The sequence below is a fragment of the Elephas maximus genome, chromosome 8 (assembly GCF_024166365.1).
Source record: "Elephas maximus indicus isolate mEleMax1 chromosome 8, mEleMax1 primary haplotype, whole genome shotgun sequence".
NCBI classification, from domain to species: domain Eukaryota; kingdom Metazoa; phylum Chordata; class Mammalia; order Proboscidea; family Elephantidae; genus Elephas; species Elephas maximus.
Genome location: NC_064826.1, coordinates 68,682,587 through 68,701,570, shown reverse-complemented (window position 1 = coordinate 68,701,570; position 18,984 = coordinate 68,682,587). Strand labels below are relative to the sequence as shown.

Below are 18,984 nucleotides of genomic sequence, written 5' to 3'. Positions count from 1 at the left end.
TCAAACGACACATTGCTTTGGGCAAATCTGCTGTACAAGACCTCTTTAAAGTGTTAAAAAGCAAAGATATCATTTTAAGGACTAAGGCGCGCCTTACCCAAGCCATGGTGTTTTCAATCCCCTCATATGCGTACGAAAGCTAGACAATGTATAAGGAAGATGAAGAAGAATCGATGCCTCTGAATTACGGTGTTTGCGAAGAATATTGAATACACCATGGGCTGCCAGAAGAAAACAACCAGAATACGCCTTAGAGGCAAGGATGGCGAGACTTGGTCTCACATTTTGGATGTGGTGTCAGGAGGTATCAGCCCCTGGAAAAGGACATCGTGCTTGGTAAGGTAGAGGGTCAATGCAAAAGAGGAAGACCCTCAACGAGATAGGTTGACACAGTGGCTGCAACAATGGGCTCAAGCATAGCAATGATTGTGAGGATGGCACAGGGGCGGGCAGTGTTTCATTCTGTTGTATATAGGGTTGTTATAAGTCAGAACCAACTCGATGGTACTTAACAACTGTATGTTAAAATTACTGAAGTATTATGAAAAGATGACTATCAGCCTCCACTATGTGTGGAAAAAATATTAGGAGCTAGTGATTATCCACCCAGTGATGGCTGAGAAAGAAACGTGAACTTTAAGGTTCTGCCTCTGCCTCACACACACACCTCCCCCTATTGAGTAGACTTTTAGCAGTAAACATATAAGCTGACCAATTAATCTTTGGGCCTTAAGTATACCCACAAACTTTAAGTTAAAAAGCAGCCCGTAGGAACATACAATGCCATATAATAATCCAAAGCACTAATCATACTTCTATTGTAATTATGCTCACTTATTCCTCTGTCCTCCTGACACTGATTAAAAGTAGGTTTTGTGAAAATGCCATATAATAATCCAAAGCACTAATCATACTTCTATTGTAATTATGCTCACTTATTCCTCTGTCCTCCTGACACTGATTAAAAGTAGGTTTTGTGAAAATTTTTCATGAGTTTTTCAAAATTTGCACTTCCTCCATGAAGATGGTTAGGCACAGTTGCTAGGAAATTATAACTGAAATAATAACTGTTTTTTAATAAGGACAAAATATTCTAGAAAAGGCCTTGTATCTAATTTAAGAGTTTACCTTTTCCACAAAGTCATGTAAGAAATAAAATTATTAGTATATATGAGTTCTTTCCCTTTTAAGGATTATTTGAATACCAAATTTCTTAGAATTTTAAAACTTGAAATAGAAAGGGAATAGAGAAAGATCTATTCATGTACATTTATAACAACTTCTTAAGATATTAGTTAATTCTGTGAACTGTCAGTAGAACATTTTATGCAGCAATGAGAAATTAGTAATATGTTTTTACAACCTCAGATGAACCTCAATCTTGTGTAACTAACTTCCTAAAAAGTTTGCGTAAATAACATTATAGTAAACTGAATCATTTTACTCGCACATGTTAAGACATTTGGTAAAGCAAATAACCACCCCAAATCCTGATTTAGTTTAAAATGTTTATATCGTAATGAAGCACAAATTAGTATGTAATTTACACTCTCCTTCTTTACAGTTTAGTGTAATCTTGGTTAGGAGACTATAAAAACATTCAAGTATGTAATTGAAAAAGCCCACCAAGATTTGGGCACGATAAGTTTCCCTCCTTCCAATTTATGTGAAGGTCTAAAGCAGTGTTTTCCCAAACTTAAACACTACCACTGAATGACAGGCCCTAAACGAAGGTAACAGCCATCAGTTACCCAAACCATTAGGCATTTGAGAAAATGGGCAACACATAAGTGTAATATGCACTTATTCCGTTCAATAGGAATATCTGTATAAAAATGTTATTTTTCTACCACACGGCTTAGTGTAAAGTAAAACAAAGCAACTGTCCTAAAGATTAACTAACATAACTGAATAGCAATACAAAGGCTATAAAGCTAATGTTTCTTCAAAGTAAAAACTAAAATTGAAAATAAATTTTGAATAAAGATATATGTCATTGTACATTCAGCCAAGAATATAACACTTACAATGTATGAAAATCTAATATTCTAGCTCGGTAGTAGTAATTACTAGTATTACTACTAGTAGAAAATAGGCTCAAACATAGCAATGATTGTGAGGATAACACAGGACCAGGCAAGATTGTGTTCTGCAGTACATGCAGTCCCTACAAGTCATGGATTGAATTGTGTCCCTAAAAAATGTGTCAACTTGGTTGACATGCTTCCCAGTATTGTGTGGTTGTCCTCCATTTTGTGACTGTAATTTTACGTTAAAGAGGATTAGGGTGGGAATGTAACACCCTTACTAAGATCACATCCCTGATCCAATGTAAAGGGTGTTTCCCTGGAGTGTGGACTGAGCCACCTTTTATCTTACAAGAGATGAAACAAGAAGCAAGCAGGGAGTGGGGACCTCATACCACCAAGAAAGAAGCACGGGGAGCAGAATGCGTCCTTCGGACCTGGGGTTCCTACACAGAGAAGCTCCTAGTCCAGGGAAAGACTGATGAGAAGGACCTTCCTCCAGAGCTGACAGAGAGAAGAAGCCTTCCCCTGGAGCTGACACCCTGCATTTAGACTTCTAGTCTACTAGGCTGAGAGAAAATAAACTTCTCTTTGTTAAAGGCAGCCACCTGTGGTATTTCTGTAATAGCAGCATCAGATGACTAGGACAGAATTTGGTACCGGGAGTGGGGTGCTGCTCTAAAAGACACCTAAAATGTGGAAGCAGTTTTGAAACTGTGAATGGATAAAAGACAATAGCACCAGAGGACCGGCAGTAGCAGAGAACTGGCAGCAGTAGAACCAGGAAACCAGTGCCAGACAGCACTGCAGTTGGCCCATGGACAGAGTTGAGTGTGTTTGTGCAGGAGGCTTCCTGGCAGAGTGGGGTGCCTCTGGGCACTTATCAATGGAGCTAGGCTTGCCGACCCACAGAGCAAGTGAGCTGAGTGCCTTCCGGCTGAAGTTTACTGGTGGAGCGGGATGCCTCCAGGCACTCATCGGTAGAGCTACAGAGCTTTGGAACGCTTGCCCCAGCAGGGCAGATGCAGGTGTGAGGCCCACTGGGCCGAGAGGCCAAGGAACCAGGAAGCAGAAGCTGAAGAGATAAGGAACACAGGAAGCCGAGCTGCCTCAGTCTCAAAAGGTATGACCACAACCTCTGGGGTTCCAAAGGCTGGAGCCATGGCCTCTGGTGTTACTAAGTGTGCAGCAGCCACTCAGATGGACTAGGAGAATGGTGTGCCTAAACCTGAGGGTGCAGAGCTGCTGTCCCAGTGGGCCTGGAAAGCAGAGCTAAAGCCCAGAGCTGAGAACCTCCACTCAGAATCTGGAGAGTGCGCTCAATACCTAGCATCTGGAGGGTAAGGCCATTGTGTAACAGAGAACAGAGGATTATTTTCAAAGCCTTGAGGGCTAATGTCATGTGTTCTGCTGAGTTGCTTGGTGACTGTTATGCCTTTTTTCCCTCCGATTTCTCCCATTTGTAATGGAAATGTCTAGCTTGTGCCTGTTTTGCCATTGTACTTTGGAAGGAGGTAACTTGTATTATGGATTTCACAGATGAAGAAGAATTTTTGGATTTTGGACTTGGAGTTGACTTAATTTTGCTATGATATGATGTCATGAATGTGTCTTATATGTAGCAAGGACATAAATTTGGCGGGGGTCAAAGGGTGGAATGCCATGGATTGAACTGTGTCCCCCCAAAATATGTGTCAACTTGGTTAGGCCATGATTCCCAGTATTGTGTGGTTGTCCTCCATTTTGTGAGTGTAATTTTAAGTTAAGGAGGGTTAGGGTGGGACTCTAACACCCTTACTAAGGTCACATCCCTGGTCCAATGTAAACGGAGTTTCCCTGGAATGTGGCCTGCACCACCTTTTACCTTACAAGAGAAGATAAAAGGAAAGGGAAGGGAGCAGGGCGTGAGGGGGTGCGGACCTCACACCACCAAGAAAGAAGCACTGAGAGCAGTGCACATCCTTTGGACCTGGGATTCCTGTGAGGAGAAGCTCCTAGTCCAGGGAAAGATTGATGAGAAGGACCTCCAGAGCCAACAGAGACAGAAAGCATTCCCCCGGAGCCAACGCCCTGAATTTGGACTTCCAGCCTACTAGACTGTGAGAAAATAAATTTCTCTCTGTTAAAGCCAACCATTTGTGGTATTTCTGTTACAGCAGCACTAGATGACTAAGACAGGCTATAATGCTAATACTTCTTTAAAGCAAAAACTAAAACTGGATAAAAACCAAAAATAGGTAAATTCTGAATATAATAAAGATATATGTCATTGTACATTCAGCCAAGATACCAATTAAACGTAACACTTAAAATGTATTAAAATCTAATATTCTAGCTTAGTACTAGTAGTTACTACTAGCATTACTACCAGTAGTAAATGGGCTCAAACATAGCAATGATCGTGAAGATAATGCAGGACTGGGCGGGGTTATGTCCTGTAGCAAATGGGGTCACTGCAAGTCAAAACTGACTCAATGGCACCTAAGAGCAACAATAATAGACATTCACGTAGTCAAAGAGAAGGTCTACTCATCTCAGTGGTCTTAAACAGAACCACTGAACAGGTATTACATACTACACAAGAAGCCACATCCAACAATACAGTTTAGAATTCTGAGATCTGTATGTATATGTGTGGAGGGAGAGAGTGTCAGCGACATCATCCTAAACCGAAAATATACTAGATTATAATACATACTGTTCAGCTAAGATACCAATTAAATAGTAACAACAACACATGAAAATCTAATATTCTAGCTCAGTAACAGAGGTTATTACTAGTACTACTAGTAGAAGTAGATGGGCTCAAACACAGCAATGATTGTCAGGATAACACATGACCAGATTATGAGTCACAACTGATTCAAGGGCATCTAACAACAACAACATAATACGTAAAGGCAGCAATATAGATTGGACTGAGATATATCATAGAAACCACGGTACGGAGTTATTCCAAGGTTCCTAGTCCAATGAAAGAAAAACACACATCAACAGGGTGGTAACTTCAGAAAAGAAAACAAAAAGGTTCAACTTAATTTAGAAAGGTAAGCCCAGGAACATACAATTGATACATAAAGTGCAAAACTCCAGGATAATGGGTCAAATTCTTGGCAGATGTTAAAAGTCTTAAGCCTGTTGAGAAATAGAAACGTGAGCACACTAATTGCACCTGTTACTGTTGTCAGGTGTCATCGAGTTGGTTCTGACTCATAGCGACCCTATGTACAACAGAACGAAACACTGTCCGGTCCTGCACCATGCTCACAATCATTGTTATGCTTAAGCCCATTGTTGCAGCCATTGTGTCAAAGCCATCTCACTGAGGGTTTTCCTCTTTCTCGCTGACCCTCTAACAAGCATGACGTCCTTCTCCAAGGACTGATCCCTCCTGGTAACATGTCCATAGTATGTATAACACATTCTTGCTATCCTTGCTTCTAAGGAGCATTCTGGTTGTACTTCTTCTCAGACAGATTTGTTCATTCTTTTGGCAGTCCATAGTATATTCAATATTTTTTGCCAACAACTCAATTCAGATGTGTCAATTCTTCCTCGGTGTTGTTATTCATTGTCCAGCTTTTACATGCATTATGATGCAATTGAAAATATTATGGTTTGGGTCAGGTGCACCTTAGTCTTCAAGGTGACATCTTTGCTTTCCAGCACTTTAAAGAAGTCCTTTGCAGCAGATTTGCCCAATGCAACACATCTTCTGGTTTCTTGGCTGCTGCTTCCATGGGTGTTGATTGTAGATCCAAGTAAAATGAAATTCTCGACAACTTCCATCTTTTCTCCATTGATCATGACGTTGCTTTTATTGGTCCATGTCTCAGTCATCTAGTGCTGCCGTAACAGAAATATCTCAAGTGGATGGCTTTAACAAAGAGAAATTTATTTTCTCACAGTCTAGTAGGTTACAAGTCCAAATTCACGGTGTCGACTCCAGGGGAAGGCTTTCTCTGTCGGCTATGGAAGAAGGTCCTCGTCTGCAATCTTCTCATGGTGGAGGAGCTTCTCAAGCGCAGGGACCCCGGGGGCCCAAAGGACATGCTCAGCTGCTGGTACTGCTTTCTCGGTGATACGAGGTCTCCAACTCTCTGCTTACTTCCCTTTCCTTTTATCTCTTGAGAGATTAAAGGTAGTGCAGGCCACACCCCAGGGAAACTCCCTTTACCTTGGATCAGGGAGGTGACTTGAGTAAGGGTGGTGTTACAATCCCACCCTAATCCTCTCAACATAAAATTATAATTACAAAATGGAGGACAGCCACAGAATATTGGGAATCATGGCCTAACCAAGTGGGTACACACATTTTTGCAGGGACATAATTCAATCCACGACAGTCCAGTTGTGAGAATTTTTGTTTCCTTTGTGTTGAAGTGTAATCCATACTTAAGGGTGTGGTCTTTGATCTTCATCAGTAAATGCTTCAACTCTTCACTTTAAGCAAGCAAGGTTGTGTCATCTGCATAATGCAGGCTGTTCACGAGTCTTCCTCCAATCCTGATGTCCCTTTCTTCTTCATATAGTCTAGCTTCTCGGATTATATGCTCAGCATACAGACTGAACAGGTATGGTGAAAGGATACAATCGTGATGCACACTTTTCCTGACTTTAAACCACGCAGCATCCCCTTGTTCTGTCCTAACTGTCTCTTGATCTACATACAGGTTCCTCATGAGCACAATTAAAGTGTGCTGGAATTCCCATTTTTCACAACGTTATCCATAATTTGTTAGGATCCACACAGTCGAATGCCTTTGCATAGTCAATAAAACACAGGTAAACATCCATCTGGTATTCTCTGTTTTCAGCCAGGATCCATCTGACATCAGCAATGATATCCCTTGTTCCACATCCTCTTCTGAATCTGGCCTGAATTTCTGGCAGTTACCTGTCAATACACTGCTGCAGCCGCTTTTGGATGATCTTCAGCAAAATTTTGCGTGTGATTCTAATGATATTGTTGGATAATTTTCGCATTCAGAGGGATCACCTTACGTGGGAACAGGTATAAATATGGATCCCTTCCAGTCAGTTGGCCAATTAGCTGTCTTCCAAATTTCTTGGCAAAGATGAGTAAGCACTTCCAGTGCTGCATCTGTTTGCTGAAACATCTCAATTGATACTCTGTCAATTCCTGGACCTTGTTTTTTGCCAATGCCTTTACTGCAGCTTGGACTTCTTCCTCCGGCACCATCAGTTCCTGATCGCATGCTATCTCTTGAAATGGTTGAACATCAATCAGTTCTTTTTGGTATAATGACTCTGTATTCCTTCCATCTTCTTTTGATGCTTCCTGCATTAATATTTTCCCCATGGAATCCTTCACGATTGCAACTCATGGCTTGAACTTTTTCTTAAGTTCTTTCAGCTTGAGAAATGCTAAGCATGTCCCTCCCTTTTGGTTTTCTATCTCCAGCTCTCTGCATGTCACTATAATACTTTGTCTTCTCGAGCCACCCTTTGAAATCTTCTATTCAGTTTTTATTTCATTTCTTCCTTCTTGCACCTAGAATGTATATTCTGTAAGGGTCAAACAGTTCCTCACACATAGTAGGGGATCAATGAGTATTTCTTGAGTGAAAATATTTGAATGAAGGTGGAAGAAAATCCATTCATTTTGCTCACCAGTACACTACCATTGGAAACCCTGGTGGCGTAGTGGTTAAGTGCTATGGCTGCTAACCAAAGGGTCGGCAGTTCAAATCCATCAGGCGCTCCTTGGAAACACTACGAGACAGTTCTACTCTGTCCTATAGGGTCACTATGAGTCGGAATCGACTTGATGGCACTGGGTTTGGTTTGGTTTGGTACTACCAATGGAAACCCTGGTGGCATAGTGGTTAAGAGCTACAGCTGCTAACCAAAAGGCCGGCAGTTCAAATCCACCAGGCAGTCCTTGGGAAACCCTATGGGCAGTTCTACTCTGTCCCTCAGGGTCACTATGAGTCAGAGGTGACTCGATGGCAACTGTTTTAACGGGTGCTCCCAATGGAAACACTGGTGGTGTACTGCTTAAGTGCTATGGCTGCTAACCAAAAGGTCAATAGTTCAAATCTACCAGGCACTCCTTGGAAACTCTACGGGGCAGTTCTAATCTGTCCTATAGGGTTGCTTTGAGTCAGAATTGGCTTGAAGACAACAGGTTTGGTACTACCAATAAGTTGTACAATACCTGACACAAATATTTCTTGGAGGAAGGAACAGCTATCACTGAAAATACATTGAGACTATACTAACCTGTAGCCATTAAAAAATAAATAAATAAATAATAAAAATTTTTTTAATATGTGACCCAAAAAGGCAAAGAATGAGTAAATGCAATCGACTAATTTAGGTTTTTTAATAATGGGTTCCTTTGCTGTGTAGGGTTGCTATGAGTTGGAATTGACAACACAGCAACAGGTTTGGGTTTCTTTCTTTTTTTTTTTTTTTTTGCCAAGTAGGAGCCCTGATGGCTCAGTGGTTAAGAGCTTCACTGCTAACCAAAAAGGTTGCCAGTTTGAATCCACCAGCCACTCCCTGGAAACCTTATGGGGTAGTTCTACTCTGCTCTCTGGGGTCACTATGAGTCAGAGGTGACTTGATGGCAACGGGTTGGGTTTGATATTTGGTCATGTCAAAAATTAACAGAATGTGAAAATAAGTCATCTGATCAAAATATCTGAGATACTGTAGCTTTTCTCAAAAAACTAATTTCTTAGCAGTTTAAGTCCCCTAATGAAAATGCATTTAGCGATGTTTGCTAACCTGTTTAGTTCAGTACTAGGTATTTAAATGACCTGACTTTAAGCAGACAGTGATGCACAAAAAGATACCATTTTGAATGCTACTAAAATACAAAGGATTTAAAAGTAAAGAATCATGTTAGGGTTCAATGGAGCCTTATGATGCTTTATCAAAAACAGGCAGCTTTTTTAATACTAACATTGTCAAATATGAAAATATCAAAGACCCTATTCTACTGAGATTTTAAGATTTCATGTGAAAGGCAGTTTTTAAAAAAATTAAATGCTAAATTATGTCTTAACAAAGCAGTTAAGTCCTTTAAGGATTAAGGAGAAGGCCCACTAATGGCATAATGAAGTTTCAAAGTGCTTATTAGATTCTCATATACACACTTGGGGCCTGAATAACTGGTGATATACTTGTAGCTATTTTAAGTTTTATGGACTCTACAGCCTAGTCCCATTTAGCTTTCTCTTCACCCAACTCCTCAAAACTATTTTTAGCCTTTCTATGACTTAACTGTATAAGCAGTGGGAGAATCCATTGTGCATGCTTTCCTGCCTCATAACTAATGGAGTTCCAAAAGCAACTTTTAGCAAACTTAAAGTTGGCAGCACAGCAAGCTACAAAAGCACTCTGGGGCGTCTGTGCATGTTACGTGACGTTGGGCAAACTACTTCTCAAGACCTCGTACCCTACATTGGGTTATGGTGATGATTAGTGGCATATACATAAATGCTTAGTAAATGATAATTTTATAAAGAATCATCTAGTCTAATAGTTAAACATTTTTTCTTTCAATAGCAGATTTTTTTCCCTACCTAACCAAAATCTAAAGTATCACAGCTTCCTCATTTTATAGATAGAGGGTAAGATGCAAAGAGTTAGTGACTGGTTATAAGCCAAATGTTAAACTGGAAATAGATCCCAAGTCTCTTGGCTCGAAATATATTATTACCCACTATACCTGGTTGGTCTCTAAAACACTTTTATGGAACCACTTGAAAATAATTTAGCCCTTCATCTGATAATTACCTCTAAAGAAAAGAGTTATTCTATCAAGGAATACTATAGCTACACATGTTCCATTTTATCTTCATCACAAAAAATAATCCCAAAATCAAATTTATAGGCTCAGTTACAGGGCAACTTTAGTTGTCATTTAATACTCATTCAATCTTATATTCAATATCTACAGTAGTCATTATATTAGGTATTATAATAAGTATTAATAACGTTAAGTCACAAAAAGTTCATTTATGTCTTGTATGCTCTGCTTGAGAAACCAAGGTGCATAACAATTTTGGAAAATGTTTCACCAAAAAGGTTAATTTTTAATGATATAAAAGTTAAAATAAGCTTCTCCCTGTGGCCATACCTGACAAATAAGGTGCTACTTTTTTTTTTTTTACTATCAGTAGTTGATAGGTATTTACCTTTGGTAACACCAGACAGCAAGTTGTAGCAGTTTTTTGCCCTTTCATTATGAAAGACATTCAGATATTTAGCGAATTTCTTAACTGTTCTATTAATTTGACAGACAATTTTGGACACTGACCTTGCCACACAATGAAAGGTTTCGCTAGTCTCTTTAACTCATCCTTATTTTTGGTGAGCGATCATTAAGGTGCACCGTGATGGCACTTCAATGAGGTACTTATATATAGACTTGAAACCCACAAATTACAGAGATAACTATTGGCTCTTGAAAGGGCTTAATCAACTTAGCGCTGGTTACTGAGAAAATCACTTGGGACCAGGGTCTCTGCTTAGCGAATCCTGAAGCATTAATCACTTTACCATTATGTATACCTAACTGTACAATTTACAGAACATTCGTAAAGGCAGGAAAGGGGAGAAAAGCACTTCCACTCACTAAAATATAATTCAAAGACAGCACAGATTCTAGATGTAAGGAGGGCCCAACACCATCAAGTTCAACCATCATGTTCAGATCCCTGAGTCCTCGGGAACAAGCCCTCTCACACACACACACACACACACACACACAGATTCACACATACGCATGTGCATACTCACATACACACATACATTTTAATATAAGAAATAAATGGAGAAAAATGGCCAATCTATCTATATTTTTCACAGTTACATTTCACCATCCTAGGTCTCATATTTTTAGACGTTCTGCAAATGTCAGAACATACCCTGGTACAGCATAATAGTGCTACAGAAACAAAAGAAAACTCATTCCTTTGCCATTCTTTTAGCTCAGAAATCACAGCTGATCACCAACATCAGAGTCCTTTTGAGTTAGGAGGAATAGGATAATCTTGTGAAATGTACAATGGATCTGAAGTCAGAAGGCTGCATTCCAAACTCACTTACCTGCTGAATGAAGGTAAATACTGCCTGGTATACAGTAAACACTCAAATATGTTTTCTTCCTTCCTACCTACAATAATAAGAGACACAGCATAATATAATGGAAGTCACAGAGGTATTCATGAACTTGCCTCCTCTTAACATTTGCCTCAATAATATTTATTTGGCATAAACAACACTGCTTAGAGTATCTACTGTATTTGTTCCCACTAAAACGAAATAACGGAAAAGTACTTTTCTACCATTTGTTCATAAGTAAAATGTTTAGATTTTTCAAAATCACTGCTAATTCATTATAGTTTGTTTTACAAATAAGCAAAAATTTTATTCTTCAAGAATCAGGTGGACGATGGGTGGAGTTGTCCTCACTTCCAGAGGTCCAGATGAGAGGAAGAGGGGAAGAGAGGTGGCTTCTGGAACTTCTATCAGTTCCCTAGGCTTCCAATATCAATAGATGAGTACCAGTGTTCTTCTATCTGCCTTACTTTTGGCAAAATCCAGTTAAGAGACCAGTTAGACAAAAGCTCAACCTTGTGTTAAAATAAACAGTGTACAGCACAGAAAGCGCATCAGAGATCTGACATTTAATAACAGAACAAAATTAATATTGAAGACAAAAGACAACAGTGCCAGGCACAGACCTAGGACAGGTGCTGTGGAAGAGCCTATCCTGGTGGTGACTGGGAATTTTAAGCTCTGGAGAAAGGACTTAACTAAAATTAAGAATAACAAAGTTGTTAGTATGCTCCTTGGCAGATTATTAGCTATATGGGAAAGTTTTAATAAAACAGGCTTTTAGAAAATTTTTAAATGTCAGAGTTAGAGAGTCTCTCTCCACCCAACCATTTTTGAACACTGCCATTTATTTCCATTATTATTCACTGCTTTTTTTTTTATGGTGCCCAGTTACTCTTCTGGTTTTTATTTCCATATAGTCTGCATTATCACAATCGAAATAAAAATCACAAAGTTGCCATTACCCTTCAACATTTCCCCAATGTATAAATTCTAATTTCCATTAAGTTCTTGCAGAAAAGTACACTGTGGTGAATGAAATGTCTTTCTGTTAAAAAGTACTATAATTAATGGAACGGTTGTCAGTTCAACACATATATACAAAACTTTACATAGCTAAAAAATTGACCAACATGCTTTTATAAAAAAAACACCTTACTAAAAACCATTTGGTATTCAGTCAATTTTAGCTCATGCTGACCCCATGTATGTCAGAGTGGAACTACACTCTACAGGGTTTTCAATGGCGTATTTTTCGCAAGTAGATCGCCAGGCCTTTTTTCCAAGGCATCTCTGATAGACTCATCAGTTAGCAGCTGAGCATGTTAACTGTTTACACTATCCATCGATTCCTTATATACCTTAGGTATGTTTAGAGTAATAGTTATTTGAGAGGAATATGATCAATATATGAGAGAAGGAAACCCTGGTGGTGTAGTAGTTACAAGCTACAGCTGCTAACCAAAAGGTCGGCAGTTTGAATCCACCAGTCACTCCTTGCAAACCCTATGGCGCAGTTCCACGCTGTCCTATAAAGGTCACTATGAGTTGGCATTGACTTGACGGCAATGAGTTTGGTTTTGGTTTTATATAGTCTCTGAACATAAGACAATAGTTTAAGATTAAATAACTTTTATAAATTTACTTATCTATTCGGCTATTCACTTATCGATCTAGAAACTGCATTTACCATGAGATAACTGGTGGGAAATACTAGATACATAAACAATGAAAATTACTGAAACAGTGTAGTTCTCAAAGGCTTAACACCGTTACCAAAAATCGGTATTTGGAACCTGTCACTTTTTTAAAAATCTAGAGCTTCAACATATTTTCACTCCTGTACAGGTAAGTTTTGTAATAAGTTCCTCTAAACACTCTAAGAAAATTAATTTAAAGGGTGGGACCTTAGTTTACAAGAATATCAGTCTGAGAATTAACTTTGTAGGAAGAAAATGTCTGAGTATCCTTAAGAGAAAAGTTATTAATATTTTTGAGTTGCACAAACTGAGCACAAGCAAAGAGGAAATTTTAATTAATGAAAAGATAAACCCAACTACAAACTGAAAGCAAATGAACTGATTCACACACTCACACAAACATACACACACACACTCTGCATGCAGTCATTCAACATTATATGCTGGCTGGCTTTGTATTATTTTGGAACAGAATCATAACTTCTTTATGTATAAGACACTGAAGCTCTCAAGATATTCATGAAAAATCCTAATCAAATTTCACTCTAGAATTAGAAATCAAAGCATTAGATGTAAATAGATCTAATATGTTAAATCAGAAACCAATGCATGCTTATTTTCATTAGCAGGAGCTACACAAATTATAAATTCTTCATGCTTTTGTTACTAGATTTCTTATATTGAAAATAAGCAATTTCCTCCATCCAGAGTATTCTAATGGTACTCTTTTCTACATAGTTTAGAACTTGTTCAATCTTTACAACAAGCCACATGAGGATTTGCATTTGCTATGTACTATCTTGCACACCAAAATTGAGAGTATTTGCTCCATTTTCAAATACAAAGGTTTTGCTCTATGAGGTTTCAGAAAGAAGCAACTTTATTTTCTTTTGGCTGTTACTAATTATTTTAACTTAAGATCATTATTCTAACACTAATATCCTGCTATATTCTCATTTGAGTTGTTCCATTTATCCCAAAGGTAGACTTTATGTATTACCATTACAAAAAAATAACTATTTGCATAATACTTTATGATTTTACATCTCTTACAAACACATCACAGGGAGCCTCATGATGCATTCAGCTGCTTGTCATTCACCATTTCAAGACCCTTCAGAATCAAACAAGGGGGAGGGTCACATTTTGCTAATGGCAGAAGTATGGAAATGAATATAAAGAATGAACCTTGAAGTTTTAAAAATACAAAAGAAAAAAAGAAAAAGAGGATGATCCATGAGCATAAATAAAACAGCTTCAATTTGCAAAATTCTATGTCCTGTATATTTTTTTTATATATCTGGAGATTTATGCATCTTCTACTGTGATACCCATTTATCTAAAACTACGCTACAAAAATAAAAGAAATTACAATCCTTTTCTGGATTTTATAAATTAGTATCACCTTAATGTTAAAATTTACTGCTCCTATTTACAGAATTCAGCTTTTAGTCTATATTATCAAAAATAAAAATAAAAATCAGAGTTGCCATTTCATGCTTGTGAAATAATCTGAGTATCAATTTTCTACTACTCTAGCTTTAGCCTTATAAATATTCATATTAGAAATGTTTAGGAAGGAGATAATGATCCAATGTGTTTACAAATTACGTTGTTTCATAATTTCTTCTTGGAAAAACAATTACAAAGAAAAATTGTTTAAAGCTTCTATGTTTTCCTCCATACCCACCACTCCAGATAAAATACTGACTGCTCAGTTATGTCACCTCTAGTCCAAATGCCCACAGCACTTGAAGCTTTTTGTAAACAATATACCGCTATACCACATATCCCTTGAGCCACCATCTACTTAACATTTTTTAAAAAACGTAGTTTCAAATGCAGTATAACACTATCATCTTAAACACACACATACACACGCACACTCATTCTGGAGTGTGTTGAAAAGGACGGAGGTGGAGGGCAGAGGAAGAAATGGAGCACGTTGTTGTTTTTCATTCATGCAGTATAGTGATGTCAGTGTCTGCAGCAGCAACCGCGGCGGCAGGAGCCTTGACCTGTGGAGGCTAAAATCCACTGAAGTCAGAACCTTGCAGAATTCAAAAGAAACTGAGGAGATAATGGCTTAAAAAATTAAAACAACTATTCATACTGTGGATTTTAAATGGATAAGCAGACAGCATAGATTAGTTAAACCCATAGATTAGTTGTACAGTTTTAATTTGGGTTTAGGGGGGCAAGATGGGATGGGGAGAAGTAGGATGGGGTAATAATAACCAGGGAACTGGGGGCACAAGAGCCTGCATTCAAAATCACCTCAGTGTAAGAAACTGACAAAACCACCTGGTGTTACAAAGGCAGAAAAACATCTCTAGTAGAGAATGCCCTTCCATTCCCAGCACCAGCTCCCTGATGATGCAAATCTGTCTGCTGCACAACTAGACTCAGAGAAGTGTTTTCATCATGATTGCATTAAAACTGCATTAAAGTCGGATGCGCCACACTACAACAAAGAGGATAGCTTAAGCCTCATCACAAATTTCATTAAAACTACTTGATGATGGAGCATGTAATTCCCAGGCAATTAAGGCTTTTGAAGGATGAAGAAAAACAAGTTGTACTATAATGTGTTGTAAGATGTGTTTTCAACAAAAGGGGAGGAGATACTCAATGGCCATTACTGTTGCAGCAATGGCCGAAAATACTCTTACGCTGCCCACAAAACCCTGTGTACAAAAAATCTGCAATATTTATTTTATCACTTTTACAGTAATCCCTAAAATAAAACCCTGAAACTCAATTTATGCACTAGTGAAGCTAAATCACTCAGAAATTCATGTAACTGCTGCCTCCTTTTCATTTGTTAGCTCTAGAAAATGTGCAAGGGAGTTGCATATGGCATTAATCTGTTAGAAAATGGTGGCCTTTTCTATAAAATACAGCCAAAGATGTGTGTTCAGTTGTGGTCATTATTAGGGCGATCACGTTGTTTTCATTCATTCATTCAGGATTTGCTGGAGGATGTCAGTTTCTGCAGCAGCTGGCTTGACCTGGGGGAGGAGTGGGGGAGCAAATTCCTCCTGGTGCATACAGATTACAAGATGTATTTCTTGATGCTCACGTACAATCCCACTGCACTACATCCTACCCTGGTTCACCATCAAGTGGTCTGAAAACAAGTGCCTTAGCAAATGCTAATTACAGGTCCGAAATATTAAAACAAAAACATCAAAACTACAATCTGTCAAAACACAGACTATCACATTCTCCAAGGCTAAGACCTTCATCAAGAAAACTCCATTTAAAAAAAGAATCCACATACCACGTAAACATTGTACAGAGCTCGACAGTGTTTTTGCTTCCAGCCAGAGATTTTCCACTCAGTCTGATCTGCTGCCTCCTCAATGCAGCAGCAGCATCTGTAGCTGCAGACTGGTATCTAACAGTATTAACTACTCTGATCTCCCTTATGAGCTTTGGCAAATCTTCCTTTTCTCCCCCAGGACTCAACTAGATCATTCACTGTGTCCCTAGACATACACCAAACCAAACCAGAAAACATGATGGGAAGCTCACAGCATCCACCAGTTCACCATTACCTTTGACACCTAACAACAACAACAAAAAAAACTTGAGATTCTTGAACAGTTCGACTGAACTGTTAAATGAACATAAAAGTGGAAAGAAAAAGTGAATGCACTGCACAAAAAGGTCTTTAGAAATTTACCATAAAAATCTTGAGTTGGGCATAAACCGTTTCCAGTGCAGTATTGCTATGATGCGTAAAACTACACAGAGAGGACGGGGAGACTTAAGGCGGGGAGGGGGGGTAACTCCACTTGAAATGCATTCAAAATTGCCCCCTCTATACATCCAGCAGATATCATTACATCATACCTACCACCACCACCCCTCCAAAAAAGAAAACATTATCCCCATAGTTACATGCACGTTAGGAACTTTGTAGGAAGCACAAAGGGGCTGCAGAGATTACAACCACCACCTTATGGACTGCTGGAGAGTTTGTGTGCGTGTTTAAGTGTTTCGCCCAGCTCCTTCTTCCCCAGCTACAATCAGCAAACGCGAGTGAGCTAATCATCTATTAAACTGAAAAACCTTTCGATGCAGGCGAATGATAGGAGATAAAATCTGAGGGGCTGCACGAGGGTCAAATAAAAGTTGCAGTTTTCAGTTCGCTCAGCCAAGCCCCGCTGCGACCGTAGGGGGGTGAGATTCCCAAAGCCACTTTCACACCTTCGATAATGCACTAGCAAAGAGAAGCCCGGAGAGGCTGAAGTTTCCACGGAGGGCACCGTCGGGGAGACGCAGCCCGGGAGAACGGGAGGGTTGGGCTCGCTACCTCTGCACACAGGCGAGCCGGGGCTCCGTCTCTCAGGTGAGCTGCTCCTCCGGCGGCTCTCGGGCGACCGTCTCGGGCGGCCCTTGGCCCGCGGTGCCTGCTCGGCCGGGGCCGCGGCCGGTGGCGGCGTCGGGCTAGGCGGGCTGGGGCCGCGGGCCGCGCCGGGCCCCGGGAGGCTGCCCAGCGAGGCGGCGGCGGCTACGGCGGGCGGGCGCGTGGGACTGTGCTGGCTGCTCCGCAGGAGCTGGTAGGGCACCGTGGCGCGGATGGGTTGCAGCAGCCGGCCGGCTCCCGCAGCCGGGGCGCAGCCCACGCCGCCGCCGCCCGCACCGTTCCCGCTCCCGGCGGCGGCGGCGGGCGGGGAGCTCGCGGCGCTGCGCCGCATCCTCTGCGGCGGGGGATGAGGGATCTGAGAGGAACTGGAGGAGGAAGAGGAGGAGGAGGCAGTGGACATGGTGGCTCCGCGGGCCCTGGACGACGCCAGCCGACACGGAGGCGCGGAGCTTGTGGGAGCCGGCGCGATAGTGCGTGCGAGTGTGTAAGGGGGAGGGGCGGGGATATCGGGAGGGGGAGGAGTCTCTTGGCTCCCCCTTCCCAACGCGCACCCCCGTCACCTCGGCGAGGGGGGAGGGGAAAGCTGCGAAAACAAACGTCCAACGGCCCCAACCGCCCGGTCGGGCTTGCTGTGGTGGTCACGGCTGGAGCCGCGAGGACCCCGAACCTGCCGCCGCCCAGGGCATCGCGCTGACAGAGAAGCGGGGCAACTGCCTGAGTCACGCAGCCCCAGGGGCCGCTCGCAGGCTACTTAGCCCTGGCGGGGCTGCAAGCGCGGTAGTACCAGGCAGCTGCAGGGAGGGCCGGGACCCCTGCTTCTGGAGATCAGGAGAAAGGGGAAGGGCTTCAGGGTGCTTGGCACGTCTCAGAAGCCCCGCCACCGCGAACGCCGCCGCCTCCTCTACCCGCTCCTCACTCCGACTGGCAACTAATCCCCCCACCCTCACCCCGCCCCCGGCACCGCCTCCCGGCGTTTGGGACCCGGCAGCTGCCGCAACGAGGTTTCCCATTGGCTACGCCGCTTCCGCCAGCACGCGAGTGATTGGTTTTAGAGTAGGAGTGAGCGGAGCCTCCACCAATGAAAGTGGGGCATTCTACCTTTGGGCGGAGGGTGAGGGAGTGGAGGAGTGAGGAGAGGGCTAAGCGCGCAAGGAGCGCCGTGAGACTTGACAGCCTTCGGGGTGAGAGGAGACTTTGGGCAGCCCTAGGAAACTGGGTCCATGTGTGTCCTGCGCGTGCCTTGACACCCACAGACACGCGGACGCTCCCCTGAGCAGGTTGCAAGTGCTCCACCTTCCTGGGCAGTCTACTACTTAAGGCAGAAGACACTTAAGGCAAACTTTACTTTTCAAGTATACTTTGTTCTGGTGGGATGTCTTAGAGTTAGAGTCAGAAGGATCCATCCCTTCCTTTCTAATTTTAGTAATCTGAGTTTTCGTGGCTAGTAGACTGATCAAAACAACTTAAGGTGCTTAACATAATTATCAAGATCAGGAGTAATGTCTAGAAGCCGGATGAACTAAGGGACCATCATTTCATAGCCCATCCTAACATTTGTAGTTAGCAGTAAAATGAGATGATGAAATCTTATGCTCCAGGACAGTATTACATGGGTCAACAAGGACTTTTACATCATTCACCACCAGTTAGATATAGTCACTCAGTATCCAAAGGGGATTGATTCCAGGACCCGCACAGGTACCAAAATCTGAGGATGCTCAAGTCTCTTACATAAAATGGCGTAGTGTTTGCATATACTTCTGCACATTCTCTCATATACCTTAAA

At 41.3% G+C, this 18,984-nt stretch overlaps 1 protein-coding gene across 4 annotated transcripts in view; it reads right to left on the bottom strand.

Moving 5' to 3' along the window:
- The window catches only part of GLCCI1 (glucocorticoid induced 1), a 122,117-nt gene extending 104,009 nt beyond the window's left edge, over positions 1–18,108 (bottom strand). For all 4 annotated transcript variants that reach the window (XM_049893298.1, XM_049893301.1, XM_049893299.1 and 1 more), the window contains exon 1: positions 17,145–18,108. In XM_049893298.1, the coding sequence (XP_049749255.1) occupies positions 17,145–17,598 (454 nt within the window). In that variant the 5' untranslated portion in view covers positions 17,599–18,108. The remainder of the gene's footprint in view (positions 1–17,144) is intronic.
- Positions 18,109–18,984: the final 876 nt, after the last annotated feature.